The following is a 12,736-nucleotide window of genomic DNA, read 5'->3' on the forward strand; positions in this document are numbered from 1 at the left end:
TGAGCCACTGTGCCCAGCCTCAAGCATCTTTTTAGAAACCTTTGCCCATTATCATGACGTTCACAAACTTGTTCCTAAACTTAGCCCTGTTGGTTTGACTTACCTGTCCTTATTTCTAAGCCTTCCCAAGGTTGCAGAGTCACCCTCCAAACTCTAGAAAGGAGCTTTCGCATCTCAAGCCAGCAGGAGTCAGGGGACATCTCAAGCCAGCAGGAGTCAGGGGACATCTCAAGCCAGCAGGAGTCAGGGGACATCTCAAGCCAGCAGGGGTCAGGGAACATGGGGAGGGAAGGCTCAGATGAGTGGTCATTCAGTTTACCCAGTGGAGCTCTAAGTTATGGGCTTGGAACCATCCTTTTGTATTTGAATCCTAACTCTGTCCCTTGCTACCCATGTGATCTGGGGCACGTTGTTGAACCTCTCTGTGCTTCATTGTCCCCATCTGTAAAGTGTAGACAGGAGTAGTGACTGACTGTCTGATAGTGTTGCTATGAGGATTGAATGCGATGATGCCCATGTACCACTCACGACAGGATCTGGAACATGTGGGTGACCAATATCATTATCAGTCAAATCAGGTTCATCAAAGGATCACTTGTATAGGTTTTTAGAAGACCTGTTTTAATTAAGATATGAATTCTATAATTCATGTCTGTACATGGATCCTCATGAAGTGGGTAAAAGCAGTTTCTTTTAATTGTTTAAATACTTGTTTTATCGTCTTACTTATATTGTAGTCTCTGTTAATGACAGAATAGTGTTGAACGAGGTGAATGTTAACGTAGCTCCTCACTAATTTGTCAAAAATTCTGATTTACTGGAATCCATTTTGAGATCGATTGTGGACTGGGCATGGTGGCTCACACTTCTAATCCCAACACTTTGGGAAGCCAAGGTGAGAGGACTGCTTGAATCCAGGAGTTGGAGGCTGCAGTGAGCCATGATCATGCCACACTACACTCCAGCCTGAGTGACAGAGTCAGACCATCTCAAGAAACAAAGAAAAGGGCCAGGAGCGGTGGCTCACGCCTGTAATCCAGCACTTTGTGAGGCCAAGGCAGGTGGATTCTTTGAGCTCAGGAGTTCAAGACTAGCCTGGACAACATAGCAAGACCCCATCTCTACAAAAAATACAGAAATTAGCCAGGCGTGGTGGCACACACCTGTAGTCCCAGCTACTTGGGAGACTGAGGTGGTGGGATCGCTTGAGCCCAGGAGGTGGAGGTTGCAGTGAACCGAGATGGAGCCACTCCATTCCAGCCTGGGTAATAGAGCAAGACTCTGTCTCAAAAGAAAAAAGAAAAGAAAAGAAATGGATTGCTCATGAATTAAAAGTAGTCCTGAGAAGAAAGCTTCTCCCCAAATGAAGTTCACAATGACAGAGGTGGTTTAATGAACAAATGAGGACTAGTTATTTCATTTTGTAATGCAAGTCTCATAGCTAGTTTTTTGTTTGTTTGTTTGTTTTCTGAGATGGAGTCTTGCTCTGTTTCCCAGACTGGAGTGCAGTGGCACGATCTCAACTCACTACAAGCTCCGCCTCCTGGGTTCACCATTCTCCTGCCTCAGCCTCCCAAGTAGCTGGGATTACAGGCACCTGCCACCATGCTTGGCTAATTTTTTGTATTTTTAGTAGAGGTGGGATTTCACCGTGTTAGCTAGGATGGTCTTGATCTCCCAACCTCGTGATCCACCTGCCTTGGCCTCCCAAAGTACTGGGATACAGGTGTAAGCCACCACACCTGGCCATAACTAGTTTTACCAAAATATTAATCTGCATGCTTTTCTCCGTAGTCTTCCTTTTTTCATCAACATGGGTGTTCCACCAGTGACACCAATGCCAAGTATAACAGTCGCGCTGCTCAGCTTTACAGGGAGAAAATCAAATCGCTCGCCTCTCAAGCAACACGGAAGCATGGCACTGACGTAAGTCACTGGAGGCTGCATTGTCTCCTTTAGATACATGTTGACTTAGTAGAAAAAGTGATTTTTATCCTGAATAGTAAAACTTTTCTACCTGAGTTGTCTTACAAGGAATTAGTGTACAATAGATTGTTACTATTTGAAGTAGTTATGTTCTGTAAATTCATCATGAGTACTGGATTAGCGAATACTAAAACATTGCTCCTAGGAGAAATACAGGATTAGGTTCCTATGAGCTCTGGTCTCATTTTTGTCAGCTGATCAATACATAACCTTATTTAACATGTGTTTCTATTTAGAGACACCTTTTTTAAATATATATTGATGGCTCGCAAATGTTGAACTCACAGCCAAGGACTGTAACTGAGCCCTGAATGAAGCTTATTTAATGCCTGGATTTTCTCCGCATGAGGCACATCACAGCCTTCACGTGCTTCAGAACGTTAGCTAGCCCTTCAGTGCTGCACTTGAGAGGCATCTGAAAAAGTGGTGTCCTCAGTAAAAAGCACGGAAAGATGAAGAACGTAGCACGAAAGAAGCTACAGAAAGGACATTTGTTATGAGAACTGAAACAAGAAGGCCAGAGTAGTGTGTCTTGTTTACCTCAGCTGAGAATATGGTTCTCAGGCAACTCATTTTTTGCTGCACTATCCTCCAAATGACTAAAAACACCACAAGGACTGAGTTTGGGTTAAAAGTAAATTTTAGCAAGTAGGTAAATTCATAAATATGGAATCCGTGAATAACGAGGATTGATTATCGTTGGGAACCTGCATTTAGATATGAAGTCTTTGATCTTTCCTTTTCAGAAATGGTTTGTGTATTTGAGGTACTTGACTTCCTCAAGGTTTGGAAGCAAAATTTACTGGATGATAGATTACTAAAGTGCACTCAGAGGTCCTCTGTAGGGATGTTACTGATTTTATAAGAATGGAAAGCACCAATCTTTAGGAAACAGGTCTCTATAAGGGAAGTGAAGGGTATCAAATAAAATCCTTTACAGGCCGGACGAAATGCTCAGCCCTGCGTTGTGTTTTTGTTCTAGCTGTGGCTTGATAGTTGTGTGGTTCCACCTTTGTCCCCTCCACCAAAGGAGGAAGATTTTTTTGCCTCTCACGTTTCTCCTGAGGTATGTATTATGCTTCACCTCATTTTAAAGTGTGCTTACTCTGACAGTTAACAAAAGGTACATATTTAAAATGTTAGGATGTAGGCTATGCTGTTGTAACAAGAAGTCCTGAAACATAACTACTGAAGAGAGAAATGACATTATCAACAATTCTAAGGTTAGGCTATCTGCTGTTGACTGATGGACTTTGCTCTTCTCAACGTGTGGCTTCCATCTGAGGGTCTAAAGCAGCTGCTTCAGTTTAAGACTCTCCCAGCTTAAGAGAAGAGGACAAGCATCCTCGAGAGCTAATGCCCTATTCTTTTATTTCTTTTTTTATTTTTGGGGGGACCGAATCTGGCTCTGTTGCCCGAGCTGGAGTGGAGTGGCACGATCTCATCTCATTATAGCCTCTGCCCCCTGGGTAAGCGATTCTCCAGCCTCAGCCTCCCTAGTAGCTGGAATTACAGGTGTGCACCAACACACCCAGGTAACTTTTTTTTTGAGATGGAGTTTTGCTCTTGTCGCCTAGGCTGGAGTGCAATGGCATGATCTTGGCTCACTGCATTCTCCGCCTCCTGGGTTCAAGCGATTCTCTTGCCTCAGCCTCCCGAGTCGCTGGGACTACAGGTGTGTGCCACCACGCCCGGCTAATTTTTGTATTTATAGTAGAGACGAGGTTTCACCATATTGGCCAGGCTGGTCTCGAACTCCTGACCTCAGGTGATCCACCCACCTTGGCCACCCAAAGTTCTGGGATTATAAGTGTAAGCCACCTTACCCTGCCACAAATGCCCTATTGTTTTACAGAAAAAGTCTAGAGGTAGCTCCCATCCCTTCTGCTTAATGTCCTATGAGCTGGAATTTAGTTGCATGTCTTATCTAGCTGCCAGGGAGAACTGAGAATTTATTACTAATACTGTGTCACAGTTCGGAGCTCTGAAACTGACAAAAAATGAAGACATTTTTAATAGGGGCTTCATTCTCAGTGCCCCAGTTTTGCTGTTTACGTATCTCAAAGCTGTTGCATGAGTTAATAGTACTGGTAAAAGTACTTAGTACCTGGCACAAAGTAAGCCTTCAATAAGTGCTCTAAATATCACACTCTTCATCTTTGTGACCTGATAGCAACAGTGACAGCAATCCATAGTACTTCTGTGGCCTCTCCTCAGATCACTTAGATCTAGGGAAAGTAAAGCCTAAAAAGCCACAATATTTACTATTTGGCTCTTTCTTTTCTTTCTTTTCTTTCTTTTTTTTTTTTTTTTGATGGAGTTTTTGCTCTTGTTGCCCAGGCTGGAGTGCAGTGGCGTGATCTCAGTTCACTGCAGCCTTTGCCTCCCGGGTTCAAGAGATTCTCCTGCCTCAGCCTCCCGAGTAGCTGGGATTATAGGCATGCGCTACCACACCTGGCTAATTTTGTGTTTTTAGTAGAGACGGGATTTCGCCATGTTGGTCAGGCTTGTCTCGAACTCCTGACCTCAGGTGATCCACCTGCTTCGGCCTCCTAAAGTGCTGGGATTATAGGCGTGAGCCACCGTGCCCCCGCCTACTATTTAGCCCTTTAAGGTAACATGTGCCTACCTCTGTCTTGGAATGTCATATGTTCTGCCAGCTACCCTAGCTTCGCCCAGTCCCCTTGGGTAAGGAGCATGATTTGGTGAACTCTTGCTCAATCTTTTCCTTTTTTTTTTTTTTTTTTATTTTGAGATGGACTCTTGCTCTGTCACCTAGGCTGGAGTGCACTGGCACAATCTCGGCTCACTGCAACCTCTGCCTGCCAGGTTCAGGTGATTCTCCTGCCTCAGCCTCCCCACACCACCACACCCGGCTAATTTTTTTGTAATTTTAGTAGAGACATGGTTTCACCATATTGACCAGTCTGGTCTCAAACTCCTGACCTCAGATGATCTGCATGCCTCAGCCTCCCAAAGTGCTGGGATTACAGATGTGAGCCACTGTGCCCAGCTTATTCTTTAATTTTCAATTTAAAACTATGTAAAGTCATACAAGTTGTTAAACCTTGTTTTGTTGTTGTTGTTGTTGTTGTTGCTATTGTAATTTGCACATACTTATTAGCATTGTCACAGTCAGTAGTTACCCAAAAAGGTTATCAAGAAAGAGGAGAATAGGCCAGGCATGGTGGCTCATGCCTGTAGTCTCAGCACTTTGGGAAGCCAAGGTGGGAGGATAACTTGAGCCCAGGAGTTTGAGACGAGCCTGGGCAACATAGACCCCTTCTCTACAAACAATTTAAACTTTAGCTGGGTGTGGTGGCACATGCCTGCAATCTCAGCTACTCAGGAGGCTGAGGTGGAAGCATCACTTGAGCCTGGGAGGTCAAGGATGCAGTGAGCTATGATTGTGCTTCTGCACTCCAGCCTGGGAAATAGAGCAAGACCCCGTCTCTATAAAAAAAGAAAGCAAGAAAAAAATAGATATGCCTTCCTTTCCATTAACAGGGACTCAGAATGTGGCTGTTTAAATTGTTAGGTTTTTCCCGTACTTTGATTTGTTTTTTATGGCTGTTTTCTTGCTTTGTCTGCTAATGACTTTTCTCACTTTGTTTCAGGTGAGTGACACAGCATGGGCATCAGCAATAGCAGAACCATCTTCTTTAACATCAAGGCCTGTGGAAACCACTTTGGAAAATAATGAAGGTGGAGTCCTTATAACTGTCATGTAATACTATTCTGTGGTTCAGTGGCATGCTATGAAACTATTAAAAATTAAGGTGGGCCAGGCACAGTGGCTCATGCCTGTAATTCCAGCACTTCGTGAGGCTGAGGCGGGAGGATCACCTGAGCCCAGGAATCAGAGACCAGCGTGGGCAACATAGTCCCCATCTCTACCGAAAAAACAAAAAACCAAAAAAAAAACACCTGAAACCTAAAAAAATTAAAATGTAGATCCTTCTGTCCTTTTTTTTTTTTTTTTTTTTTTTTTTTTTGAGACAAAGTCTTGCTCTGTCACCCAGGCTGGAGTGCAATGGCACGATCTCGGCTCACTGCAACCTTTGCCTCCTGGGTTCAAGCAATTCTCCTGCTTCAGCCTCCCTAGAAGCTGGGATTACAGACGTGCACCCCACGCCTGGTTAATTTTTGCAACATGGTTTCACCATGTTGTTCATACTGGTCTCGAACTCCTGACCTCAGGTGATCCACCAAAGTATTGGCCTTCCAAAGTATCGGGGTTATAGGCGTGAGCCACCACTCCTGGTCGACCCTTCTGTCTTAACAGGAAGAAATATTCGTAATAGACTATAAAGTGGGGGAACAATATTACTGAACATGGAATATAATAATCATTTTTGTAAAAAAAGAAAAACATACCAAAAACATCCTGGAAAGCACACAGCAAATTGTTAAATAGGGAATGAAGTTACTGAGGATGTTTAGTTCTTGCTTGATACAGAGTTGAAGTATCTGAACTTTTATAGTAAGTATGGGTTACTTTTATAATCAAAAACAAAATTTCAGTTTTAAAACTTACAAAAATAGTTGATACATAATGATTCACATTTGGTGACTTTCTTATAGGATTACATTTATTGTAAATATATCAGTTGCTTACATATTACAAATCACTTGTGACATGAGTAATCGGCTCTTTCTGTTTTAAAAGTGCATCCTTTGTTAGGCCAGAATGTTAGTGTAAATTAACAACAAAAATGTAACTTTGGACAACTAAGCAGTGAGCTCATGGGTTTTGATACCATAAGAAGTGCTGGCTTGTATAAACTGAGCCTTGACCAACTCTAAGTATCATGGCATAACAGGAAAGATGAAGCAGTCACCAACCATGGGTTGGGTGATAGTATTGAGAAAATTTCTGGCAAGGATTTTGCCGGAGGGTAGGAGAGTAAGTGGTATTTATCAAGAAAGTAGTCCTAGGAGAGAGAGACACTTGGCTCTATCCCAGAGTGGAGTCATGTTGTAAAGAAAAGGAGTCGCATAGCCAGGCGTGGTTGTGCATGCCTGTGATCCCAGCTACTAGGGAGACTGAGGCGGGCAGATCTCTTAAGCCTATGAGTTTGAAGCTGCAGTGAGCTCTGATTGCACCACTGCACTCTCCAGCCTGGATGACAGAGAGAGACCCTGACTCTAAAAAAAAAATAAGAAAAAGAAAGAAAAGGAGTCACCTCCTTTGTATTGTTATAGGTATAAGGGTGGGAATGTCTTGAGATTTCCATCAAACAATAGACTGCTGGTTTTTCATTTTACTGGTATAGGAGTAGGCGTATCAGTGAATCGGGATAAGAACATTTCATATCCTAGGTAACAATGGGTTATTTGATTAATGGAATTTGGACTAGTGTCTGGCATTTTAGAAACAAATAATAAAAGTAGAATTCCTTCTTTACTCTTTACACACCAGGCTAAATTCAGGTATTTCAAAGATTTACTTGAAAATATGATTATCCTAGAAGAAAACCTGGGTAAAGCTTTTTTTATTATCCTGAATTGGGGAATCCCTTCTATGCATATTCAAATCTCATAAAAGGAAAAGGTTAATAAATCTGATGACATAAAAATGTAACATTTCTGTTCTGAAAAAGTACTTTAAAGTGAAGACAAATGAGAAACATTTGCAATTCATATGTAGACAAAAGCGGCTTGTTTCCTTACTATGCAAAGAACTCTGATGTGGTGATTTTGTGGATGATTTGCACCCTGTCATTTTTTTTCACATTCTTTTTTTAGGCATATGACCGAAGATGCCTGCAAAGAAGACATTTATACACCTCTAACTGGGGTTTAGTTTTTTGATTTCTTAGCTTTACACTACACTGAAGCTGCAGGGGCCCTTGGGTGTTTCTCTGCCTGCGTTTGCTTTCTGTTTTGCTTGAAGTGTGGCTCTGCCTTGATTGGCATGGGCTCCCTCTTTATTGGGATTCAGCTTTTAAGACCAGCTGGCGAGCACTCCCAGTCACAACTGCGTTTGTGCATTTTTTCTTCCTCATAGCATAGCAAACACCAGTTCTGGAAATTACTGCGTCTGTTAGTTTGCATGCCCACTGTGTGTCCCCTCTGCTGAGCTGTGAGCTTCTCCAGAGAGAGATACTTTTTTAAGATGAGAAATCTACCTGAGCCATTGATTGATTTACCATTATCAGAGAGAAGAAAGAATTCCCGTAATCTCCTAACAAACAGGAACAGTGACTTACGTATCTTTTGTGAAAGTACAAATGATAATTTAACTATTTTTATTATTATAATTTATTAGCATAAAAGGGCTTTGAGGCCAGGCACAGTGGCTATCGCCTGTTAATCCCAACACTTTGGATGGCTGAGGTGGGTGGATCACTTGAGGCCAGGGGTTCAAGGCCAGCCTGGCCAACATTGCAGAACCCTATCTCTACTAAAAATACAAAAATTAGCCAGGCATGGTGGTGTGCCGAGTTTGTGCCACTACACTCCAGCCTGGGCAACAGAGCAGGGCTCTGAAAAAAAAAAAAAGGCCAGGGACTTTGAGATTGAGGGTTAGCCCCAGGAGATACATGTAATCTCTGAAGTCCGGATGTCTCAGTTTTGTTTTAACAGAAACCCCAGTAACTAACACAGAACAAGATGTTGCCCAGGCTGGAGTGCAATGGTGTGATCTCGGCTCACCACAACCTCCACCTCCCAGGTTCAAGCAATTCTCCTGCCTCAGCCTCCCAAGTAGCTGGGATCACAGGCATGCGCCACCACACCTGGCTACTTTTTTGTATTTTTAGTAGAGAGAGGGTTTCACCATGTTGGCCAGGCTGGTCTCGGACTCTTGACCTCAAGTGATCCACCCGCCTTCATTCCTTTTTATAGTTAGATAATATTCTGTTGAATGGCTGTATATGTATATATATATATATATTTTTTTTTTTTTTTTTGAGATGGGGGTCTCGCTCTGTTGCTCAGGCTGGAGTGCAGTGGTGCAATCTTGGCTTACTGCAACCTCAGCCTCCCGAGTTCAAGATACTCTCCTGCCTCAGCCTCCCAAGTAGCTGGCATTACAGGCTTGCATCACCATGCCCAGCTAATTTTTTGTTTTGTTTTGTTTTTTGTTTTTTGAGATGCAGTCTTGCTCTGTCACCCAGGCTGGAGTGCAGTGGCATGATCTCAGCTCACTGCATACTTCGTCTTCCGGGTTCAAGCAATTCTCCTGCCCCTAGTAGCTGGGATTACAGGTACCTGCCACCACACCCAGCTAATTTTTGTATTTTTAGTAGAGACGGGGTTTCACCATGTTGATCAGGCTTGTCTTGAACTCTTGACCTCGTGATCCATCCCCCTCAGCCTCCCAAAGTGCTGGGTCACGCCACCATGCCCAGCCCTCATCTTTGTATTTTTTAGTGGAGACGGGGTTTCACCATGTTGGTCAGGCTGGTCTCAAACTCCTCACCTCAAGTAATCCGCCCGCCTCAACCTCCCAAAGTGCTGGGATTATAGGCATAAGCCACCACATGGCCAGCCTACACTTTATCTATTTTTAAAGTAATAAATAAAATTAAGTATGATTGGGCGCCGTAGCTCACACCTATAATACCAGCACTTTAGGAGGCCAAGGTGGGAGATCTCGAACTCCTGAACTCAAGCAGTCGGCCCAGCTTGGCTTCCCAAAGTTCTGGGATTACAGGTGTGAGCCACTGTGCCTGGCTTTTAATGAAGGCTGTGTTCACAGAGTTGCTAACCAGGATGACTTTTTAGGTAAAATAGAATAAACAAGACAGATTTCTTGGCAACTGAAAATTTCGATTTCCATCATTGATGTAATTGGAATTTCCACATATTAGGCCGGGCGTGGTGGCTCACGCCTGTAATCCCAGCACTTCAGGAGGCCGAGGCGGGTGGATCACCTGAGGCCAGGAGTTCAAGACCAGCCTGACCAATATGGAGAAACCCTGTCTCTACTAAAAATACAAAATTAACTGGGCATGGTGATGCATGCCTGTAATCCCAGCTACTCGAGAGGCTGAGGCAGGAGAATCGCTTGAACCCGGGAGGTGGAGGTTGCAGTGAGCCAAGATCATGCCATTGCACTCCAGCTTGGGTAAGAAGAAAGAAATTCCGTCTCCAAAAGAAGGAAAAAAAAAATTTCCACATATTAACATACATTGGGTATGTATAGTCCACAGAGGTACTAAGTATCTTATGACAGGTCACATTAAATCACCAGATCATAAGGCAGAATTTTGAATTATATTAGTTGAAGAGACCACTAACATTTTTATTCGATAAATCCATTGGATGAAAAATACATTTCTACTTTAATGGACTTTTAAGTCAAAATTCTTATAACCGTAAAATAGAATATACAGCTAAAAAGGTAGGTGATCATTGACAAAATTGGATAAAATACGTAGCACTGAGCAAGTTGAATTATTATACATTGAAAAGCAAGTTAGCTGAGTATATTTTCTGCACTAATATCAATGTTTTGAATTTTCAGGTGGACAAGAGCAAGGACCAAGTGTGGAAGGTCTTAATGTACCATCAAAGGCTGCTTTAGGTAATATGCTTAAAATCTTACATTCTGATTTAAAGTGTATGACTCATTAAGAAAAAAGTAAATCCTCTTGCATTTGGCCTAGGCGTCTCACCTGATGGAGTAATAGCATCATGACTGAATCTGTTAATAATATTTTATTAAGCGAAAGGTGCCATATATATATATCGCCATATATATGTATGTATGTGTATATATATATATATCTTTTTTATTCATCTCTCAAGCTTCCAACAAAGATGCTACATTTTAACCAGCTTGATAATATAAAGTGCAGCATTGTGGCTGGGGGCAGTGGCTTACACCTGTAATCCTAACGCTTTATGAAGCCGAGGTGGTCATATTGCTTGAGCCCAGAAGTTCGAGACCAGCTTGGGCAACATGGTCCCAGCTACTTGGGAGACTGAGGAAGGAGGATCACTTGAGCCTGAGATGTTGAGGCTGCAGTGAGCAGTGATCACACCACTGTACTCCAGCCTGGGTGACAGAGTGATACCTTGCCTCAAAAAAAAAAAAGCAGCAATGTGCATATTTAGCCAATATGGCTGCTGATGGTTTTGGTTGGTAGGTTTACGTTGGGCTGGCTCACATTACCCAAATAAGCAGTGGTCAGAACATCTACACCATTCCTTTTTACTCAAGAACTCAGCATTTTCTTCTCTTTCTGATTTTATTATAGGTGAACTTAATCTTAAGTTTTTCATTATCAAGGAATTTTAATTTGTAATTGTTACATATTCCATTGCATTAGTTGGAAAGCAGCTGCTTTGGTGAAAAATAACTAAACTGTTAGAAATGTTCCTGACATTTTCATCATGTATTAGACTCGTCAGAAGTTGGGAGCAGGTGATGTGACTACTACAATACAAATCTAAAAGAAAGTGATGAAAAGGAAAATTCCCATGAGCATCTTTTTCACACTTGAAATGTAATGATGCCGTTCTGCACTCACGGCTAAAGATTGTAATCTTTTGCTGTTTGTGGTTTTATGCTATCTTTTCCTATCAAAGCACGTTCTTATCTTAATATGAAAAAATTGGCCGGGCGCGGTGGCTCAAGCCTGTAATCCCAGCACTTTGGGAGGCCGAGACGGGCAGATCACGAGGTCAGGAGATCGAGACCATCCTGGCTAACACGGTGAAACCCCGTCTCTACTAAAAAATACAAAAAAACTAGCCGGGCGAGGTGGCGGGCGCCTGTAGTCCCAGCTACTCAGGAGGCTGAGGCAGGAGAATGGCATAAACCCGGGAGGTGGAGCTTGCAGTGAGCTGAGATCCGGCCACAGCACTCCAGCCTGGGCGACAGAGCGAGACTCTGTCTCAAAAAAAAAAAAAGAAAGAAAAGAAAAGAAAAAATTAAGACTTTAATTTTGCTGGGTTTCTTAAACATAATTCTAAAAACAATATATAACCTACAAGTAAAATGTACTTAGAAAATGATTTTTAAGAAACTTTCTCTGAAAGTATGTTTGTGCAATTTAGAAAGTACTGTTATTAAAATAAGAGAATGCTTTATATTTCTTCTTTTTTTGTTTTGTTTTTTGGAGACAGAGTCTCACTCTGTCACCCAGCCTGGAGTACAGTGCCACAATCTCGGCTCACTGCCTCCTCTGCCTCCTGGCGCCTCCTGGGTTCAAGCGATTCTCATGCCTCAGCCTCCCAAGTAGCTGGGATTACAGGTGTGCGCCACCACGCCCAGCAAACTTTTTGTATTTTTAGTGGAGACAAGGTTTCACCATATTAGCCAAGCTGTTCTCAAACTCCTGACCTCGGGTGATCCGCCTGCCTTGGCCTCCCAAAGTGCTGGGATTACAGGCGTGAACCACCATGCCTGGCCGAGAATGCTTTATATTTATTTTGGCTAATGTAATAAAATATATATATAAGCCAAGGTGAAAAAGCACGTCACTGGCTGCTTTAGTTGTATACATAATGCCTAGCTAACTTTACTTTTATTATTGTTATTACTTTTTTGAGATAGAGTCTCGCTTTATTGCCCATGCTGGGGTGCAGTGGGTTCTATCACAGTTCACTGCAGCCTGGCCCAAGGGATTCTCCCACCTCAGCCTCCCAAGTAACTGGGACCACAGGTGCATGCCATCACACTGGGCTAATTTTGTTTGTTTGTTTGTTTGTTTGTAGAGATGGAGTCTCCCTTTGTTGTCCAGGCTGCTAACTTTATATTTTCAAATAAGTTTTGTGCAGCCATAAAAAAGAGTAA

At 42.6% G+C, this 12,736-nt stretch overlaps 1 protein-coding gene across 3 annotated transcripts in view; it reads left to right on the plus strand.

Moving 5' to 3' along the window:
• ARFGAP3 (ARF GTPase activating protein 3) overlaps positions 1 to 12,736 on the plus strand; it is a 64,472-nt gene that overhangs the window by 21,694 nt on the left and 30,042 nt on the right. For all 3 annotated transcript variants that reach the window (XM_045363514.2, XM_045363515.2, XM_065522047.2), the window contains exons 4-7: positions 1,795 to 1,926; positions 2,969 to 3,052; positions 5,604 to 5,691; positions 10,460 to 10,519. In XM_045363514.2, coding sequence (XP_045219449.1) covers positions 1,795 to 1,926; positions 2,969 to 3,052; positions 5,604 to 5,691; positions 10,460 to 10,519 — 364 coding nt within the window. The remainder of the gene's footprint in view (positions 1 to 1,794; positions 1,927 to 2,968; positions 3,053 to 5,603; positions 5,692 to 10,459; positions 10,520 to 12,736) is intronic.

This window comes from Macaca fascicularis, chromosome 10 (genome assembly GCF_037993035.2).
Source record: "Macaca fascicularis isolate 582-1 chromosome 10, T2T-MFA8v1.1".
NCBI classification, from domain to species: domain Eukaryota; kingdom Metazoa; phylum Chordata; class Mammalia; order Primates; family Cercopithecidae; genus Macaca; species Macaca fascicularis.